The sequence below is a fragment of the Cyrtonyx montezumae genome, unplaced genomic scaffold (genome assembly GCF_038088225.1).
Source record: "Cyrtonyx montezumae isolate F1298 unplaced genomic scaffold, pur_monq_1.0 scaffold_18, whole genome shotgun sequence".
NCBI classification, from domain to species: Eukaryota; Metazoa; Chordata; class Aves; order Galliformes; family Odontophoridae; genus Cyrtonyx; species Cyrtonyx montezumae.
In genome coordinates this window covers 2,189,920-2,209,467 of record NW_027071914.1, presented here as the reverse complement: position 1 = coordinate 2,209,467, position 19,548 = coordinate 2,189,920, and the positions used below count along the sequence as shown (strand labels likewise).

Sequence of the window (19,548 nt, the reverse complement as noted above, 5' to 3'; positions counted from 1 at the left end):
GCTGGCTGCATGGGGGATCTCTCCACCAAACATCCACACTGAAGAGAGAAATGGCTACACATTAATATACATAACACATCAATATTCATCACATTCCAAAGATATGGACAGAAATTCCAGAGTGAGTGACATCTCCGGTGATCGTAGGATTAAAACTAAAAGTAAATTTCCAGATGTTAAGCGGATTACATTATGTTTGCCAGCAAATCAGCCTCCTTATCTTCACAGACTCCCCCACTGAGTTGCAAGCAGCAATTCTGCTTATCTTCTCTGGACCCTCCATTGTGTTGTAAACAACCACCCTACCCACCATTGTGTTGTCCTTATCTTCGTGGGACCACCCTTGTATTAAGTTGCAAACAGCAGCTCTCTTCAGCAGTACGTGCATTTCTATGGTCCCTGAGTTTCTTCCTAAAGTTTCCTGTTTGCTCAAGCTATGATGCCTAGTTTGGATTCAGTCCAGTTCACTTCCTTGATTCAGTGCCTTGCACCAGTGCAGCTTGCAGGAGTGGGCCAGCATGGCCCCATCACCCCGGGCAGATATCTGCTGTGCGCTCCCAGCAGCACCTGGAGGCTGGGGGCACATTGCTTCCTCTGTTGGTTTGGTTTGATTCAGTTCTTTCACACAGAGCCAGAGCTTTGTTACACTTTTGGACGCCATTCAGTTGCAGAGTAGAGCAGGCTCAGTTTCTTTGTCAAGACCCTAGAGAGGCTATAGGAAGGTCAATGAGTTCAGGGGAAGGAAGGCTAATGCAGGGATGAGCTCGCATGGGGCAGCCCCACGTAGATCAGTATGGCTTGCTGGGAGGTGAGGAGAAGAGTTAAAGCTTGGCACTCACTGCCCTGTTAGATGCTGCAGGTGTGTACAAGGCAGCTCTATGCCATGTTCAACCTGCTTGTGAGCTTCCATGCACCGGTCACAGGGCTGAGATCTGGAGCTGCTCAAGTCCACCAAGCTGGGCATCACCTGGGAGCTTGTGCTTACACAGACTGATCTCACTGGTGGAGGTAGGGTGATGCCATGTTTTATTTTGTTGAGAATTTTACCAGGAAAACTTCACTAAAACCAAACCAAATCAAAACAAAACAAACTGCTTATAAAAATATCTGGTGTATATGTTAAGCACAGGAAGTCCATTGGCAATGATCTTAGCAAGAGTTGTGAAAACATTGCGTTTATTATTCTGAGCACTTCATAGTGTGCTGCAAAGCACAGCTACCTTTAGCGTGCTCCAGTAACCATCTCGTATCCATCCTACAAAATTAGATCAAGCTAAATTATGTTTCATTGGACTATGCAGGGGCATGTGTACAGTAATACCTATTTTGCCTGCTTGGGTAGATCCTTTTACCTTGATTTCACAATTTACCTTCAGGGCTGATAGATTTTAATGCTTGTGGTAGGAGAAATCAGTTTCTCAGCGTACTGCTTCCGAGTAAATGAGATGCTGCAAGGTCTCTGACTCAGGAACTAGTAGAGCTTGAAACCAGGATTCTCACTGAAGGCAGGCAGAAGCAAAAGCAGCTGGAGACTTAGTGCTTTAATGCATCATGCAGCTGAGACCTCCAATACTACCCAGCAGAGCCTTGATTCCATTTGTCAGTGGAAGCTGAGTATTGGTGACTCCATCACCCCAAGCTCAGCTGGTGGGGCTGTATTTTGCTGGCGGTGACTGGCAGTTGGGTCTGAGTGTGGGCTGTGAGCCAGCCAGTCCCTGGGGTGAGCTGTGGCACTGTGCAGGTTTGCAGAGCACTGTTGTCATTGTCACAGTGATGTGGGGACACATCTGTGGTGCTTGTAGCTGCGGTAGCGTGGGTGCTCAGAACCAGGCGTGACTCCATTTCTGATCTGTTGAGAAGCCCTGGGAAAACAGCAGTACAGAAGACTGAAGCTCTCCTGGCAAACTCAGGAACAGGAGTAGCTCAGAATTTTGCTTATGACCACTCAAAGTCCTGGTGAAGCAGTGGTCTTGCTTTTGTACTTCTGGCAAGTCTTCCCTGTATGTTGGACTTGTGGGAAGATACCAACCCGTCTGTGTGAAGCTCAGATATTAATAACAAAGCATGTAGGATGGCAGAATGCATTTCAGCAGCATCTTTAATTCACGGCTCTCCAAATGCTTTACAGACACTGGTTAACATATCCTCACAACAGCCCTGGGAGGTGGGAGGGTATGGTGACCCCGACTCTGTGCAGAAGGGACTTGGAGCAACTGTGCTGTGATTTGACCTAGCACTTGGGTATTATTTAAGTCCTATTAGGCCTTCAGCTTCAGACCATGCTTTTCTAACGCACAGGTTTAGCTCAATGGGGGTCTGGCAAGGCTGTGGCTGTCTGGCACAGGCTGTTGAGGCCATTAATCTAAGACAGCAGGTTTTTAGCTGAGTGGTTGGTTCCTTCGTACTTCTTGCTGCTGGAATAGTCTGAGGGTTTGAAGGCCTATCAAAAATGCAGTTAGATATCAACCATGGAGTATGAGAGTCTGTAGCTGGAGAAAGCCCTAATCCCCCCCCAAGATGGGGAAACTACTGTAAGTGTAATGATCAGAAGAAGCATAATAATTTACATATAAAGTCCACCCTTGTCCTTTCCCCAAAGGGAAAAAAAAAAACAACCAACAAAAAACCTAGAAATTCAAGTGTCAGCTTCTAGTTCTGGGTTGTTGGCTTCATAGCACCTGCAAAGAGAACAAAGAGAGCATCAGCAGCCTGTTTGGGCTGGCAAAAGAAAATAAGGAATGTGGTCCCTCAAACCAAGTCTGAGTGCAAGTTTAGTTTTAAAACCAGCAATGCTGTAAATTACTTTTGTGGAATGGATCTGAGAGCATTGATAGGAATGTGCTCCAACATCGCCAACAACTCTGCATGGGAAGCTTGGACTAGAGGGCAGGGACCTTGACTTCAGAAAGGTAAGCTTGTTTATCTCTAGCTCTGGCTGGCACCTGTAAGTATGAAATATTTGAGTTCAAGCAGCTTGGATAAACTTGAAATGGGCACCCAAAATTTTGCCTGGCTCGCTGGAGCCTGGTTGGACCTGTAGGGGTTTGCTGGCAGCTGCTTGTTACTACCCTTCCAAGGGAATAAAAGCAGAGGGAGTACCTGAAAAGCACACCTTTATCCTGCAGGAGAAATATTCCCCAGCTTACTCTCTAAAAAGCAAAGCTTAAAAGGGAAACCTTTTCTGATGGTGGGTAAGTCATGCTGTTGTTCATATTGATGTTCTTCATGGAGATCAGAGTGATGCTGTTATCCTTCTCGCTCGTGCCTGCAGAGCAGCTGTCAGTAAGAGAAAGCATTAATTACTCTGGGAAACAAGAAGGGAGTTTCTGCACACAGTGAGGTAAACAAACAGGGTTGAGGATGGCTGTGACATGGGGAGCGGGGCCAATCTCTGATCTGTTGTCCCAATCCAGGCACACCCTTAGTGCCAGATTCCTCCTCTCCTTGATACTATTGCTCAGGTATTGTTAGGCCCCATCTTCTGAGTGAGAGGTACAAGTGTTAGGAAGGGGGGTTTGCATTTCTCCACACCCTGGGGCCTGGATAAGTACTCAGTGGCAATGGAGACAGGATGGCACTGGGGGTTAGGGTGCTTTGGTGCCCCATCTCAGTGGTTGCAGATCATGTGGATCATTATTATAAAGGTGCTTAGGAACCACCGATGCCGATGCAAATTCTCACATAAATATTGAGAAACTATGCTCCCTGTGTCTCCTGCGTCTTTCCAAAGAAGGGGTATTACCTGGCTGGGAAAGGATAGGGAAGGAGGAGCAATGTGCAGTGACACCTTCTCCCCTTTTTAGGTCCCTTTGGGCTCTTGTTTCACGATGCTTTCAGTGTGCAGCTTCTCTATTGGGTAGCAGCAAGTCTTTGTGGAGTTCACACAGACCATTCTCTACTTGACATTTCTCTTCCAAAGGGCTCTGAAGTGAGACCCCTCCTTATCCCAATTATGCTAGGTAACAGCAGTTGGAAAATAACTGGGGGGGTCATGACCTGGACTGTTCTTGCTGAGACTGCTTAGGATTTCAGAAGCCCAAGGTCAGACCTCAAGTCTGTAGGCAAGCAAAGACAAGTAAAATCCTTTCTGGGAGGTGATGGACCTTTGTTGATATCAGCACAACTGTGAAGTGGGACCCCTAAATGTTGAGCCTCTGACTCCATCGGAGACAGGATGAGGCTCTATCAGCACTTACTGTGTTTTTCACCTCTCTCAGAGTCCTGAAATGCTTTTTTTCATCTTTTATTTTTCCCATCTGATGTAACCAAAGTTGCCTCTTTCCTGTGCTGAAATTAGTTCTGCTCTAAAATATAATTTTCAACAGGATATGAATAGTGTGGGCAGTCTTACCTCTCTGATACCATGGAGTTCCCTGGCTTCTGTTTGTCTGGAGGGAGAGAAGTGGTCGGTGATATGCAGGTGAGAAAACATCGTGGCTACTCAATGAGATAAATCAGCTGTATTCTGAATCGTGTTGTACAGGGTTATAAATGAAATCCACATGAAATTAGTCTCTACTGGATATCTGAGAGTTGATTAGAGAAAATGCTTCAACTAATTTAACATTATATGAGGAGGAGTGAACGCTTTGCTGCCTGTTTAATTGCTGGCGTTCTTCAGTCTCCTGAGTTGCCTGTCTTGCTGTAGAGCAGTCTTGCCCTCTAGTGGGCAGTGCTTAGTAGGGAAATAAATAGGATTCTGAGGGAGAATCAGTGCAGAACTGTGATTTCTGCAGGAAATCTTCACGTTTAGCTGCAGCAGATACAGCTGGACTGACCCCATCAAAGAAGCAGTCACATTCCATTCCTAAACATGATTCAAAACCTCCTCTCTGGGTAAGCTGCTTTTCTGTGTGTGTGTGCCCTCATCATTTTGAGATTGCCAAATGAACTTAGAAACCAATGACTTTTTGATTAGGGGCGGACAGGCAGCCTCAGGCAAATACCTTCTGAGTCCTTGGAGCGGTTGCACTTGAACCTCAGGCTGACCACGCTGACAAGGATGATCACAACCACAACCAGGATGACTATGAAACTGATGACACCTGCGGATGGACGAAGAAACCTTGTACTACTGATGTAATAACCCTCCTGTCCTTGGCTTCTGGGGTAGCGCAGGGCCTGGGCTCTCATCGTAGTTTGTGTAGGAAATCAGTATTTTCATTAAAACAAGCATGGGATGTAACAGGTAGAAAAGTAAAGTTACTGGGGTGAGTGACCTAATCCTGTGCTTTAGCTTTAAGGGGCTTCTGGTGCATGCTTAGTTGATAAGGCAGCGATAGGAAGGCAGAGGTCAATTGATTACCCTGGCAATTAATTAGAGTCAGTGTGTCCTATTGCAGTTGAGATATCTTATCCTAAAGGTGTGTAAAGTCAAATAAATACATAATTTACTGGAGAGAGACAAGTTATTGACTTTGAGCAGCGTTAGCTATCTCACAAACCAGCTGCCGAGCACAGACTTGATTCTGACATGTAGCAACTATCAGTTAAACTGTTAAGATGGCTTTAGAACCCTTAGCAGAACAGTACAGCCCAAAGAAAAGTGGGTGTCTTAAATCTACCCTGTGCCCATCCTTAAAGCCGTTGTCTGGATAAGTTGTGGCATCTCTTGCTCAATCCTTGCACAATCTTTGAATGGTGTGGAGGAGTTGGCTGCTTCCTGCTAAGCAGGGTGGAAATGTACAGGGAAGGTAGTTTGGTGGGGCTGGGGCAGAGTTGCACAGGTTTTCAGGGTTAACACAAAGTTGTCTAAGCTTACAGGCAGATAAGACATTTATTGTATTCCCTTTCAGGGAAACCAGGGCATACCACGGGGTAATTTCTGCCCAGGTCTTGCTCTGGGAGGAAGATCCAGAGTTCAGACACAGCTGTGACGCACTTTCAAACTCTTTCCTTGTTAGACTGGATGTGGCTAGGAGTGTTTGTGAATAAACACTTTATGCTTTGTTACTTGGTGTTAACAAGTCTTTTTCTCAAGAGCTTCCCCTTGCACTCTGAAACCTCCAGGACTGGGCATGGAGAGTGAGAATGGGGAGAGCTGTCCCAGAGGAAGCTTCTCTGAGGCTGGGTGTTCAAACGTGCATGAGTTGACAGAACAGATCCCCTCCTTTCCCCAGGCTGCACAAGACCTTACCAAAAGCTACCACAGTCAGTGGAGACTCATATTCTGTTGGAGTAGGCACGGACAAAGAGACAGAGATTTCCAGTGCTGGGGTAACTGTTCTTGAGGTGCCTACAAAAGGAGGAAAAATAGCTTCATATAAAGCCTTTCTTCCAAGGTTGGGAAGAAGATTTCTAGCAGTACTACATGGTCTAACTCTCACTTGCACTTTACTAAAGAGAATAACTAAGGGTCGGGGGTGGCCCCATTGATGAGAACAGCAAAGTATCCTCAGTGGGAGTCAGATTGCATTGATGTGGCTTCACTTATCAACAACCTGAGAAAGTGATACCCCACCCACAGGCTTTTCTGCTGGGACAGCAACGAGGAAGCTGAGCATGGCAGGTAAAGGACTGAGCTGGCACGTTTGAGGAAGGAGCTTGTCCTGCCTTTGCATCTTACAGCCTTTTGCCACACTGACACCTTTTCCTGCTGTGACTCACAGCCTCTGTACCCAGGTATGACATGTAACACCAGAGTCCTGCTTCAGCAGAGCTTTGAAGGCTTTTGAAGGTGTGGATGGGATAGCTAGCAGCCCTCGGGTTCTCATTATCTCTTCAGTATGCTGCCTGAAAATAGCAGTGCTATGGCATTGCTGTTGGCTTTAAAAAGGGCTGTGAAACATCTACTGGTGTCTATTTCTATGAGGGAAAGGAAAAAGCACCTTGAGCTGATGCTTGTGTAGTACTCTCACTCCTCTTGGGCTCTTCACCTGCACAGAGGAAATGCAGAAATGAGTCTTGTCCTCAAATGTCACATACTAAGCAAAAGAATGACTGCATGTGCTGCAGAGAGGAATGTATTCACAGTATGGCTGGTGATGCAGGAAAATGGGAAATTCATTCTCAGGATAAAACCTCCCCACCACAGAATCATAAAGACTGGAAAACACAACTAAGGTCATCCAGTCCAACCACCACCATGCCCACTAAGCACAGCCCTCAGTGCCACATCTCCACAGTTCTCAAACACCTCTGGGGATGGTGAGTCCCCACCTCCCTGGGCAGCCCGTGCCAAACATCCTTTGTACCGTTTTCCCAGAGTTTTCCTTCCAAGGAAACAAGGAATTCAAATAGCCCTAAGTGCTCAGGCTTAGTTTTCACAATCACTCATGCTTTTTTTTTTCTTTTTGTCAGGTACAAGAGTTAAACACTGGAACCATGAACTGGGAAAGCTATAGATTTGCTGTTGCTCATAAACGAACAACAAACTGGTTAGGGGAGGCAGAACATGAGTATTGGCTGCTTGGCTTGTTTGGCTTGGAGCTGGCACAGGGTGGGCAGCTGTGGGCAGCTGTGTGCCCCAAAGCTGGGGCTCCTGCCTTTGGGGAAGCATCAGCGTTTTGGAATGTTCTTTTGCCAAAAGTCAGAAGACAGCAGGAATACTGTGAAGTACCAAATTTAACTGGCTAGAAATCAGTAATGACCCGGTGCAGAATGCTCCCAAAAAGCAGGGGCTAGCTGTACAGCTACAAGCTGCATTTTTGTTTTTTTTTTTTTTTAATTTATTTTGAGCAGTCATCAAACCTCTTGTTTCATTCTGAAATGGCTCTTTCAGCCACAGGTGGAGGACAGAAGCCCCGTGTGCTGAGCCTGCCGTGGGTACCCCACTCCTGGGAAATGCTGACTCTCACTCAACAGGAGCTCTGTGTTTTGGAAGCATCAGCAGCGTAGTGGAGCTGAAGATGTATGGAGCTTTTCAGCTAAAGCAGGGTTATAATTAATAGCAATCTGCTGTGATGTGAAGGGCTCCTGGCTTAGCCGGGCACAGGCACGCTGCTTGGACATCTGTGCAGGCACAGCTGACCATGGTTTTTTAACCTTGTGTATGTGAGGGAAGGTCTGAGAGGCAAAGCAGGTTTTCAGTCTCAAGCATTGTAGGGCTGAGTGTTTAATGGAGAATCAGATCCATTTTCAGATTTCTGTTTTCCCATTTATTTGGATTCTGCCCTTATTCTGAGAAAACTCTTCCCGAATTCTCTAATCTTTGCTTAAAAGTTGGGTTAAACAAACTGTCATAAGCAAAAAGTTTTTTTAAAGGGTGCTAAAAGTCCTAAATGTAAATCAGTCCTTCAGCTGTCCAAGAGCATCCCAAGCAGGGGATGCAGGAGGATTTGCTCTTGTGTTTTATCGCTGCCTGTAGGGATAGCAGGGGTGATTTGGGTGGTACTAAGGGCTCAACACCAAGATGAAGTGGTGCTTAAATAACCTGCCCCATGTAAATAAAGGAAGTTAATTGATGTGAAATTGTCTGCACCCATTGTTAGTCTATAAAAAGATAGAGTACCTGGAGCTGATGAAGCCGTTGTGTTTCTGCTTCCACTGGACTTTTCATCTGAATAAAGAAAACATGGCAAAGGGGAATTAACTTTAGAAGCTGTTGTTAGTTACACTATGGAGAATTGTTGTTTGTAGGCATGAAACAACAGGAGAGGAACTTCAAACCAAAATCAAGATGTCCAGCTGCCACATCCAGGCCATGCACATCCAGCCACGTGTGTTTGGCGAGCTGGAATGAGCTGCTTTTTTCAGCAAAAGCTGAAATGTATTCAAAAGTGGCTGCTGCTGCATCAGTAGCATGGTGTGGACCAGTGGGGGCTTTCTGATGCACCCGTGTTTGCATGGATGAGAAAGGATGCATAGAGAGGTCCCAGCTGAGCAAGAGTTGGGGTTTTTCCTGCCTTGCGTACTTACCATGTGCCAATGATGTTAGCAGGGTTGGAGAGATGGAGGGGGATTTGGCTGTGGTAGTCTGGTCCACGTGGGTGAGGTTCAGGTCTGCTGGTGCTGCTGACTTTGCTGAAGGCTCTGAAAAGTAAAAGTAGCATTACTTTAGAGAGCCCTGCTCAGAAACAGCTCAGTGCGGGGCATGGCTTCTGCACAGCATCCTCGTGTTCTTGGGGAGCTGTGGGGGAGCTGCTAGCCCTGCTCAAGGAGTCGAGGTTTCCATGCTTTGCCATTAGCTTTGCTTGTTTGGCAATGCTGGCTGTGCGTGGAGTGCTGAGCTGGCAGAGCTTGGGGTGCATGCAGGAAGTCTGGCTTTCCTACCACTCTTTTCCCCGCTTTGAAAATGAAGGGTTTTATCTCAAAATAAAGATCATTTATTTATGTATTTTGTCACTGGACCCCACTGGCTCAAGCCATCTGGCACACGTGTTTATTTGTTTGTGATGTGAAAATGCTAATTTCCATGTTTCATTTTGCTAAGCACAAATGTTTCATTTCTCTAAGCACAAATCATTTACCTATTGCAGTTGCCCGGAGGCTGACATCTTCCCCAGCCCCTTACTGAAAGAAGCAAGAGCCTGAGTCCTGTGACTCCAGGGCAAGATAGCCAGGGAAAGGAAATGTTGTCATGGTCCTCTCCAAGAAGAGCAGATCACCAAGGTGGAACCTATAGGCAAGTTACTCATCTAGGCTTGTGGCTTTCCAGTCAAGTGAGCAAAGAGTGAAAATGGTTTTAAGCATTTTCCTTTTATCCAAACACCATTTGAGGTCATTTTGAGGATCTTTTTCCTTCATTTTTGGAGGGTCTCTCTGTAGAGGGATCTCTTTCTAAGCAGAGAGAGATCCTTCTGTTCCTTTATGACATCCAACAGCCAAGGCCAGGCCTGTGAGTGGCGGTGTGCTTACACATGCTGGGCACCAAGTTCTCCATGTGTTAAGAGCTGCCCAGCAAAGCGGTGATGCCAGGTAGGTGTGGACACAGGACTCTCTCCTCTGTGGAGGATTACAGACACCCACAATCCTTCCCAATGAAGTTTTTTACCTGAGGTGTTGCTCTCTACGTCATGGCTGCGTGTCGTTGATTGAGGCTGATCTGTAACGCAATCAGAGACATGGAAGTGACATCTACATGTGCTGTTCCCTGGTGGGATCCCTGCAGCACGGTTTGAAGGATGGGCTAGAAGGGGATCCACAAGAACTGAAAGGGGGTGATGGGAGCAAGAGGTGCTAAGGTGCAGCCTCTCCATTTCCATCCCCACATTGGCATGTGCACCCATATCCCAACAGACATAGAGGTTGGATCACAACCCAGGAGATACCTGTGACGTTGTGGATGGAGGAGTCTGTGGCGGTTGTAGTACCTGAAATGGAACAACAGGAGTGTTAGCAGTGCCAGTCTGTGACCGTGACTCACAGCAACAGATCAGTGTGCTCAACTGGCTGTGTGATTTGGGTTTCCTTCATCTTCTGAAGGAATGAAATACCTAATTTCCCCCAAAGCGTTGGGTAAGAAGTAGTAACAAACAGTGCTGGAAATGCTGCTTGAATACAGGGACATTCATTTCTGAGTAAATCAGAACTGGAGTCAGGATAAATGCCCTTCTCACAAAACCAAACCCTTCAGGGACGTGCCTTCCCCTCCTGTGGAGAAAATACAAGGCCGTACAAATCAGTGGTGTTCCTCTCTCCCCGTGAGCTTCTTGCCCCTAGCTCTGTCTTGGCAAAGAAAGGCCATTTGACCTGCTTTTTTCATAGAGCTATTTAGAAGAGTTGTGTTTGAATGCTTTGAGACCCTTGAGACCTTAATGAGTGGGTAGATGAGGCTTGTAAAGGCTGCCAGGAGCTAATGGGACTGTTTTCTCAGCTGCATGTTTTTGGATTTACAAGGCATTCCTTCACTATCTTCCATGTTGCCTACTCTCTGATGTTTTCTTCCAGCTTTAGCTCCTGAAGTCCTATGATTAGACATATAAAAAGGAACAAAGAAATGCCCAGTTCCCATACTTTGGGAAAAGGACTGCAAGACGTAAATACACTTGATGCTTGAATCAAAACCCACTGGCTTAACTTTGAAACAGCGACCTTGTCTGCCATTATTGAAACGCACATCCTAATTGTCATTTTAAAATGGTTATTGCCTGTGATAGCAGTGCTGCCTGTAGTTAAGGTGCATGAAAGAAACTACATTACAGCCACAAAACCCAGTGGAATCTAGCCCTACTGGTGATGCATCTCACCAGAGCCCCACGGCAGCTGGTAGCTCCTCCAAGATTTGGACAAAAAGGGACAGCAGTAAGGGCTGAGTCCTTCCAGCTTGCTGTCCTTCTTGCACGGAGTGATGGCCCATGGGGAGATCCAGCAAAGCAGCACTGCTTGTGTGCCTGCTCGCAGCCACATTCTGTCATGCCAATATGCAAGCTCCATCTCACCTGTTCTCACACCTCTTCTGTGAGCCTGCTTGCAGGAGAGCTAATCTCCAGGCTCCCTTTCTCATCAAAGAGAGGATCAGGCACTTCTAAATCCCCACTGATCTGATCTATTTTAGATTTCTGCTGTACAGGGAGAGGAGCTGCAAGCTGTGATGTCCCGTTCCTGGCTGGGAGCTGTGGGGGTGATGCAGGCGGTGAACATCACGGTAGGTACCCGTGCTGTAGTGGTTCTGAGAGAGCTCAGATGATTGCCCTGGTGGTGGTGTGTATCTGGAATGAGATCTGCAGCATGCACCCTGTGGGGGTCATGGCTGCTTGGCTCAGAGCTCACCCCTCAGGGGACTGTCTGGGTCTGGAGAGCTCCTGGCTGATGTCATTTTTCTCATGCAGTCATCTTGGAGCTGTAATTGTTTTTTCCTCTGAGGTTTTATGACAACAATCACAGCCAAACAGGAATCAAAACAGCATGTAAACCACTGAGGGCATAATAAAACATAGACTCTTTCAGGTTGGGGTTTGGCTATGAACTTGGCTTTTCAGAACTTTTCCATGCTTTGCTGTTCTAGTTTCCTGGACGTTAGGTTGGTGAAACATGTCTTGTCTAGTCCATGCAAGAGAAGGGGGAGAGGAGATGTCGTTAGACCTTTAATTACAGAGAGGAAGAGATTAATCTGATTTCTGCATCCATTGGGAACAGGATCAGAAAACAAGAACTTACACTGCAGTCAAAGAAATTGGGGCAATAGGAAACTGTCTTGGGTGTCTGTCATAAGGGTGGTGAATTGCAGCGAGAGGTTGTGTAGGAGAATTATGGGATATCCTTTGCAGCTTTTGAAGAGCAGGTTAAGTGAACATCAGTCTGGTAATGTAGATGGGATTATAGACAGATGCAGCACCATTGACTGAATAAATAGCATCCCAGGGGAGGAAGAGATCTTTTGGGCACTTGGTTCTCCTTAAAGAAGTAGAGATGACTCTTTAGCGCAAGAGGAGCGCACCCTGTTGCAAACTGGGATGCTATGGGGCACTGTCCATTGATCCTGATGGTTTGCCAAGCTTTCTCTTTGGCACTGGCTCTTCAAAAACAGCTTTACAACATGGATTGTGGATGCTGGTTTGCACACGCCTTGGAGTACTGTGCAGACAGTCAGCAGAGATGATCATGGGGCCCGTATGCTCTGGTGCCTGCCAAACTCAAACAGCTCATCTTGTTCAGGCTTCCTTACAGAGACCATCTTGTTCCTTCACGGGGAGCAGTAATTGCTTGTGACACATTTGCTTCTTGAAGTTGTCACGGGTGCTTTTTAGCGTACACGTAACATAAAAGCATCATCTTTGTTGGGGAAAAGGGGGGGACAGAGGCTTCTGAGCTGGCAGTTTGTTTCAGCATTTTTTGGTGTAACTGAGAAGAAATCCAAGAGCTGGAGCTAGGCCTTCAGGGATGGGAAGCAATGGGGAAAAGGAGGTGGCATTACTGCCCTGTGCTGTGATGCCCTGCGCTATGAAGCTCAGGATCTCCCAGTGCTGAGATGAGAGGTAGGTGTTCTCAGTAATCTCCCACCACAGCTCAGCCCTTATGAGCACTGGCTCATAAAATGTCCTCAAAAACCTTGGGGTCCCTGAAGTTGCCCTGGCCAGGGAGCTGCTCATCCAGGTTTGCTGTGTTGGAGATTTGCTGCAGAGAAGTGACCATCTTGCTGCCAAGAGGCCGAGGGACACAGAGCTCCTTTTGGCACTCGGCTCTGTAATAATTGGCCCTTCTATAAACACAACAACACGCTGTTTCAAAGCAAAGCACGCCTGGCTCTGACTTCTGGCCCCTTCTCTGCCAACTTAAATAATCAACAACCCCGCTTTGTTAGGTGTTTTCTTCCAGAGGAGGTGCTCAGCATCCCACTCAATGATGGCAGGCAGCCATGCACGCAGCGGGGAACGACCCGAGCTGTGCCACGGGGCTGGGCAGCTGGATATGGGCACAGCACAGTGCCATGGGCTGGGCAGCTGGATATGGGCACAGCACAGTGCCATGGGGCTGGGCAGCTGGATATGGGCACAGCACAGTGCCATGGGGCTGGGCAGCTGGATATGGGCACAGCACAGTGCCATGGGGCTGGGCAGCTGGATATGGGCACAGCACAGTGCCATGGGGCTGGGCAGCTGGATATGGGCACAGCACAGTGCCATGGGGCTGGGCAGCTGGATGCGGGCACAGTGCCTCAGCTCCCTGGGGTCTCCAGTGCCAGTCACACCGTGGCATGGCAGCACCCAGCCCCAGCAGCACAGCCCTGCTCCCGCCGTGGCGTGGTGGCTGTATCAACAATTCACAGCACTGAGCAGCACGCAGCCAGCACGGCTGTAATTGCAATCAACATCAAAGCCATTCGGGCGACTTCTCGCAGCTGAGCAGAGCTGTTTGCTGAGTGTTTGGGTGCCAGCGATTTACAGTGGGGTTGTGTGTTTCTAGGTGGGGATGGCCAGCTTGCTGAGGGATTTACAATGGGAAATGATGCTTTCTGCTCTTGCTGGAATGGGAAACTCCTGATTAGTGACCAGAGCAATAGGGCTCTGGGGAGGCATACTGAGGCTGCAGAGGCATTTCATCTCTCTGACTCAGAGCTAGTTTTTCTTAGTTAATTTTTTCCAGAATATAAGAAGGGAAATTTGGATTTCTTTGCTTCTGAAATGTTGGATGTGGGCCATGTGCAGAGGGCCTTTCTATGGCAGCTGAGAAGTTCCCAGAGCCATACAGATGGATTCACATGGAAAGGAGAGCTCTGGCACCAGTACGAAGGCACTGGTCCCCTTCACTCATAACTGGTGAGGGGAGGGACCCTCCAACCCTTGGCGTGTAGTGCTGGGCTCTCTGCACTCTTTTCCTGTTGCAGTGTGGGGGGAGATCTGACAACGCTCTGCCTGTGCATCCTGCATCTCAGGTTGCCCTGTGTGGCATTGCACAGGCTTGCTGCACCTCTGCTTGCAGGTTACAGAAACAAAGGCTTTCAGAAAGAGACCCAACCACCTAAAATTAGACAACAAGCCAAAAATATGCTGACCCTTAACACAAGTGCAGCTGTTTCCGGGGTGAAACACAGCAGCTGTCCAAGCAGCAGAGAGCAGCAGCACCGGGCTGTTAGCATTTTTACATGAAAGAAAATGCTGTATTAGGAAACCTGGAAAATGAAGAGCTCTGCAAAAGTCTCGGCCCCATTTTAATGGGTATCCATGAGATGATGCCTCTGCCTGGCAGGTCTCACAGGCTGAGGCAGAAAAGGTGGGGAAGAGAGGAAAAGTGTCATTATGCAGACTTGATAACTGACAGTCTAAATTAGGTCCCAGGCCCACAGAGGTATTAAAACACCTAATTCTCAGCTGACATTCGAGGGGTTTGGCAACTCACTGCTACGTGGTTCTGAATGGTAATGGCTTGGCCAAAGTGTTATGGGAAGTTCAGAGAAGCAGAAATTAAATCCAGATCTCGTTAGGGATTCAAAACAACCCCAGCCTTCCTCTGCCCCCCCCCAGGGCTGCGCCCAGAGTGGGCATCTTCCACGGGGAGCTCTGCACTGCTCTCCACTGAGCTGTCATGGGAGCAGCTCAGGCTTCTTGTGGAAGACAAAGACCACTTGAATTTAGAAAACAAGCCAGAAGACAAACAATGTGGGGAAACCACATGCACAGAATGGTCCCTGTAACGTTACAGTGCGTGTCAGCATCCCTTTTTATTTTTTCCCTGGCCCATGCCCTGTGCACCCCTCTGCACCCCCACTTCTCTGTGGGGCTGGGCAGTAAACGTGCCCCCAGCAGGCTGCTGTGCTGCAGTCCTCCCAGCTGCTCACTGCTTTCTGCTTTCCCCACAACCTGTTTGTTTCAGATCTCTGCTTTTGTATAGATGGGGAAAGCAGGGTGCAGAAAAGCACCACGAGTTGCAGGCTGGTTCGGCACTGCTGCTTTCACACCTTAATTAGGCTCTCAGCCAAGGCCCTGCTGCTCTGCAGGTCGCCTTGCAGGCGGTCCTCATTATTTTGTAGGATTTAGCTCCTAACCAAATGTCGTGTGTTCCAGCTGGTGCCGGAGATCAGCTGCTGAATTTGCTCCTGTGCTGTACCTCTGGACGGCTGTCAGCACACACATCACCACCCCCTACAGCAGCACAGCCAGCGTGGTGGATCCAGGTGGGTACCTGTCAGACACGGCTCACTACTCCCCACTCATGGAGACTCTGCCACGGTTTATTCCCCTGTTTTTTACTTCCAAGGATTCTAAGATTTCCCCCAGGTTCACGCTGGAAGAGCAGAGTGTTGCTGCTAACAGCCAGGTCGGTGGTGCTTGTGAAGCATCACGCAGGAATGTGATCAGTTGAATGGGTTAAGTTCCCACCTCGTGGGCCAGGAGCTGCCCTGTGTCGGGGCTGGTGCCATGGGGAGCTCTCCTGATCCTTGTTCTTTTTACTTTCTCTTTTCAGATCACTTGCCTTGAACCTCAGGGGAGTGGCTGAAGGAAAGGTGAAGCACTCCCTGCCCTGGGTGCATTCATTTTCTTTGCATCAGTGCCTCCCTGCTGCTCTCTGAAACACTATGTCTTGCAGAAGAGGCAGGTAAAGCTTCTTGACCTGACAAACTTCATCTGGCTTCACATTTTAGGTGAGTGACCCTGATACCACCCATGTCTCATTCCTAGATTTCAAAGCACCCCTTGGAGGAGGTCTTTTGTTATCTTTATCACATATCTGGGGAAAATAAGGCATCACTGCGTTAAGTGGCCGGCGCAAAACACAGTGGTCCTCAGACCCCATCCTCTGCAATGTCACTACGGTGTGCTGCTCCCTGACTTCCAATTGCTCTGACTCTAAGCTCCAGAATCCCTTCTGGGTAGCAGGAGTGTACTGAGCTGTGTGCCTGGAGCTGCTTGTGCAGAGCTGTGCTGCCCTCAGAAATGCCTGAGGGGGGGAAAGCTGAGGGATGCCCAACCCCTCCCTCTCCTCCGTCACTGAGAACTGCTGTCGCTGTCCCAGCAGTGGAAGGCTTGCCCTGGGGGGTGGGTGGACACCCTCCATGTTTCTATGTCACAGAATTACAGGGTCACAGGATCACAGGGGTTGGAAGGGACCTCTGGATGTCATCAAGTCCAATCCCCTTACTAAAGCAGGTTCTCTACAGCTGGATGCTCAGGAAGGCATACAGATATGTCCTGAATATCTCCAGGGAAGGAGAGTCCGCCAGCTCTCTGGGCAGCCTGTTCCAGTGCTCCATCCCTCATAGACCACTGCAGTCAGAGATGGTAGACAGGGCTTTGCTCCTTTCTCTTATACTGAAATGATTCAGCTGAAAGGTAAAAACAGTCCCCCTCAGCCCTTAAGGCTACAGAAATGACTAATGGGGACTTGCTTCTCACTGCGGTCGGCTCATGCTGAGTAGGCCATCTGGGAAGTGGACTAAGGAGACCGCCTAGCCAGGGCTTGGCAGTGCTAGTGCTGTGTGGGCACAGATCTCCCTTCTCCAGCCTGGGCTCGAGCCCTCGCATGGGTTTTCCCAGCAGGAGCACTCTTGCCTTTGTGTTACCAGCAACGTCTCCTCCATGACACCTGCTGCTGATTCACCTATTGGAAGGAAACATAATTGCTGGAAATGATCTCCAGTTACTTCTATCATTTTTGCAGTGTCATCGTCAGAGTTTCATCGTACCAGAAGGGAGCAGTTTGTTTTCTGAACAAACACTTCAAACCACTCCTGGTTTCTCTTCCTTGTACACCAGACCGGGCTGTGCTGGCCTGACTTTTTCATCCAAGGAGAGTTGGGGAGGGATCTTGGGGGCACCACTGGGCATCCTCTGTCATGGGCAGAGGCCAGCAGTGGAAATATCCCTCTGCAAAGGCAGGGGAGCTTTGTGCCACTGCTGAAAGAAGCAGGATCTGAACAAGATGCATTCTCTAGCATGGCAGTGAGCATTAGAGACATCTTGGCAAATACATTTTAAAAACACCATAACTTGGTTTGCCTGTAAGTCTCTTTAGTTACGTGACCTCACAACCATCGGAGGGCCCAAAAACTCAAGCTCTGTTCTCACTGCCTGAGGAGCAAGGCAAAATGAGCAGTAAGGCTCCATTTTAGAGTGCACTCGATAATTGTTAGGATGTAAGTGCTGCCTGGGATGTCTCCTGCTAGCTGCATGTCTGTCCTCTAGCTGCATCCCATGTTTTGGATCATATCTGTGCCATCTTCACTGTGGCACTACCCGTTCCCTCACTGCCTGCCATGCAGATAAGGAGAGCAGCAGCAGTGGGGAAATTCGGCTGGGTTCATCTCAGCTTCCAGAAGGAATTCTTTGGTGGACAGCTTTTGTGTGGGGAGTGCCTTCCCGATGTAATGGAAACTGTTCATAGGAAGAGGTCTGTTTGGATGCATTTCTAGGGGATGAAAAACAGGTTGGAAGAGTTCCAGATTTCCCACTTGAGAAATTCCACAGTGACAGCAGCAGAACCTCCTTTTCCGAGTGACTGTAACAAAGCTTTAACAAAGGCAAGCACTCCAAGTACCCAAGGGCTGTGTGGAGGCAGTTACAAGTACCCGGCTATTCTGACCAACTTTGGACCTCCAAAATGTTATTTCCACCGCCCCAAGTGCAAGGAGACCTCGGAGCTGCCCTGTCTCGTGTAAGAGCCCTTCATTCCCTGCCCGTGTTTTGGGAACTACATCTCTGCCTGACCTCTGCCCCCTGCTCTGAGCCTGCTGCTTTGCCTTCTGCAGCAGCTCATCCCTCACACACGGGCCACACTGATGACTTGTCCGCAGCACCGAAGGTGAAATGAAGATTCTGTTAGTCCTGAGCTGCTGTATCAGTGGCAGCGTGAAGATCTGAGGCAAAACACTTGACGAGGTTGAAAGCTGGTTCTGCCTGAAGCCTGAGGAGGACAGATTTCCCATGTGATGTGCTCAGGAACAGAGGACAGAGGTGACATCCCTTCCACCTGATCCTATAGTGCTGGGGTCAGCCTGGGATGTGAGTCCTTTGGGTGGTGCTGAGGGTTTGGTGCCGGGCAGGGGCTGGGTCCCAGGATAATGCAGCCCTACATTTTCTGTCCTGTGCAAGCCATGCCAAATATTTTTAAGGAGAAAAAAAGCACCCCAGACAGGTGTTAAGAAGTGTAGCAGCAGAGCCAAAGGGGCTCAGAGTCCCTCATCAGTCCCCCCTCTGCTGAAACCAGCAGTGCTGTCCTGTGATAAAGAGAGAAACTGTCTGATCGATGCACTCCTCTTTCTGAGAAGTGCTCAGCAGGCAGCTGAATTGCCTCTGTGTGCTCTGCCCTTTACAAACCCTGTTACTACCAACGCAGGGGCTGTTACCCATGGACGTGGTTTAACAATGAAAGCCTTGGATCCGAGACGCGTGATATTATTTCTCTCTCTAATTTCTCTATTAGGAGCAGCAGTGGAAGTGCGGTGTACATCCCTCTGAGTGCCTTCGAGCTGAAAGCTGCTCCAGCTGTCACCGACCACGGGACAGCGACCTGCCACAGCTCAGCAGGAACCCACATCCTCGGGGTGCGCTCAGTGCACCCCACACTGTGACCCGTGGTGATGGGGGTTTTGGAAGCAGTTATTCCACTAACGAGCTGTGTGTGCTGCGTGATCCTTAGTGCTACATGCTCTTCGTGTTTACATCAGCAAGATGAGAAATTAAAGGTGAGGAAAACATCCCATACATTTGAAAGTTCCCCCTTCGTCCTCAGCCGACAGAAGTCGTCTCAGTGCCTCAACAAGCAATCCTTTTGTTAACCAGGAAGCAGGTTCTGTTATTTCAGCACGGCCAAACAAACCTCTGCAAAACCTGCCGGGGCAGGATGGTCCCGAGCACCCTGAGTGGAGAGGCCGAGCTCTCTGACAGAGGATGCTGCATCTCTGGCTGCTTCCCATTGCTGCCCACCCCTGGGCTCCCCGGAGCTGCCCCCTGCCCGTGCCCCTCACAGCTCCTTACCTCTGAGCAGCACGCAGCCCAGCAGCCACAGGAGCGGATGGACGGCCGGAGCCAGCATCGCGGCGTGGAGCTGTGCAGCCCCGCGGAGGCTCTGTCCATCCCGAGTGTGAGAGGGTGAGGAGAGGTCTGCCTGCCTGGGCTGATTCTTGCAGAGCTTCCTGTTAAAGAATAGAAGGAAACGGGCTGAATCCACAGGGGAACTGTGTTGTTAGGCCATTATGGTCAAAGAGGATATGAGACATCGCTTATGGACGGCAAA

General features: G+C 48.7%; 1 protein-coding gene and 1 long non-coding RNA gene across 3 annotated transcripts; one reads left to right on the top strand and one right to left on the bottom strand.

The window, feature by feature from the left end:
• Positions 1-2,315: 2,315 nt before the first annotated feature.
• ECSCR (endothelial cell surface expressed chemotaxis and apoptosis regulator) lies at positions 2,316-19,416 on the bottom strand. Its single transcript, XM_065734438.1, has 11 exons — positions 19,290-19,416; positions 10,209-10,250; positions 9,932-9,982; positions 8,857-8,970; positions 8,450-8,497; positions 6,828-6,875; positions 6,137-6,235; positions 4,947-5,045; positions 4,352-4,388; positions 3,177-3,276; positions 2,316-2,678 (listed from the first exon to the last, which is right to left on the bottom strand). The coding sequence occupies exons 1-11, from the start codon at positions 19,345-19,347 to the stop codon at positions 2,670-2,672; spliced, it is 705 nt and encodes a 234-aa protein (XP_065590510.1). The 5' UTR covers positions 19,348-19,416; the 3' UTR covers positions 2,316-2,669.
• LOC136047387 (uncharacterized) lies at positions 15,235-18,809 on the top strand. 2 transcript variants are annotated; one of them, XR_010622089.1, is made up of 4 exons: positions 15,235-15,490; positions 15,781-15,958; positions 16,475-16,595; positions 18,736-18,809. It is a non-coding gene; the product is annotated as an uncharacterized LOC136047387 (long non-coding RNA). The 2 variants fall into 2 exon arrangements; XR_010622090.1 differs by lacking the exon at positions 16,475-16,595.
• Positions 19,417-19,548: the final 132 nt, after the last annotated feature.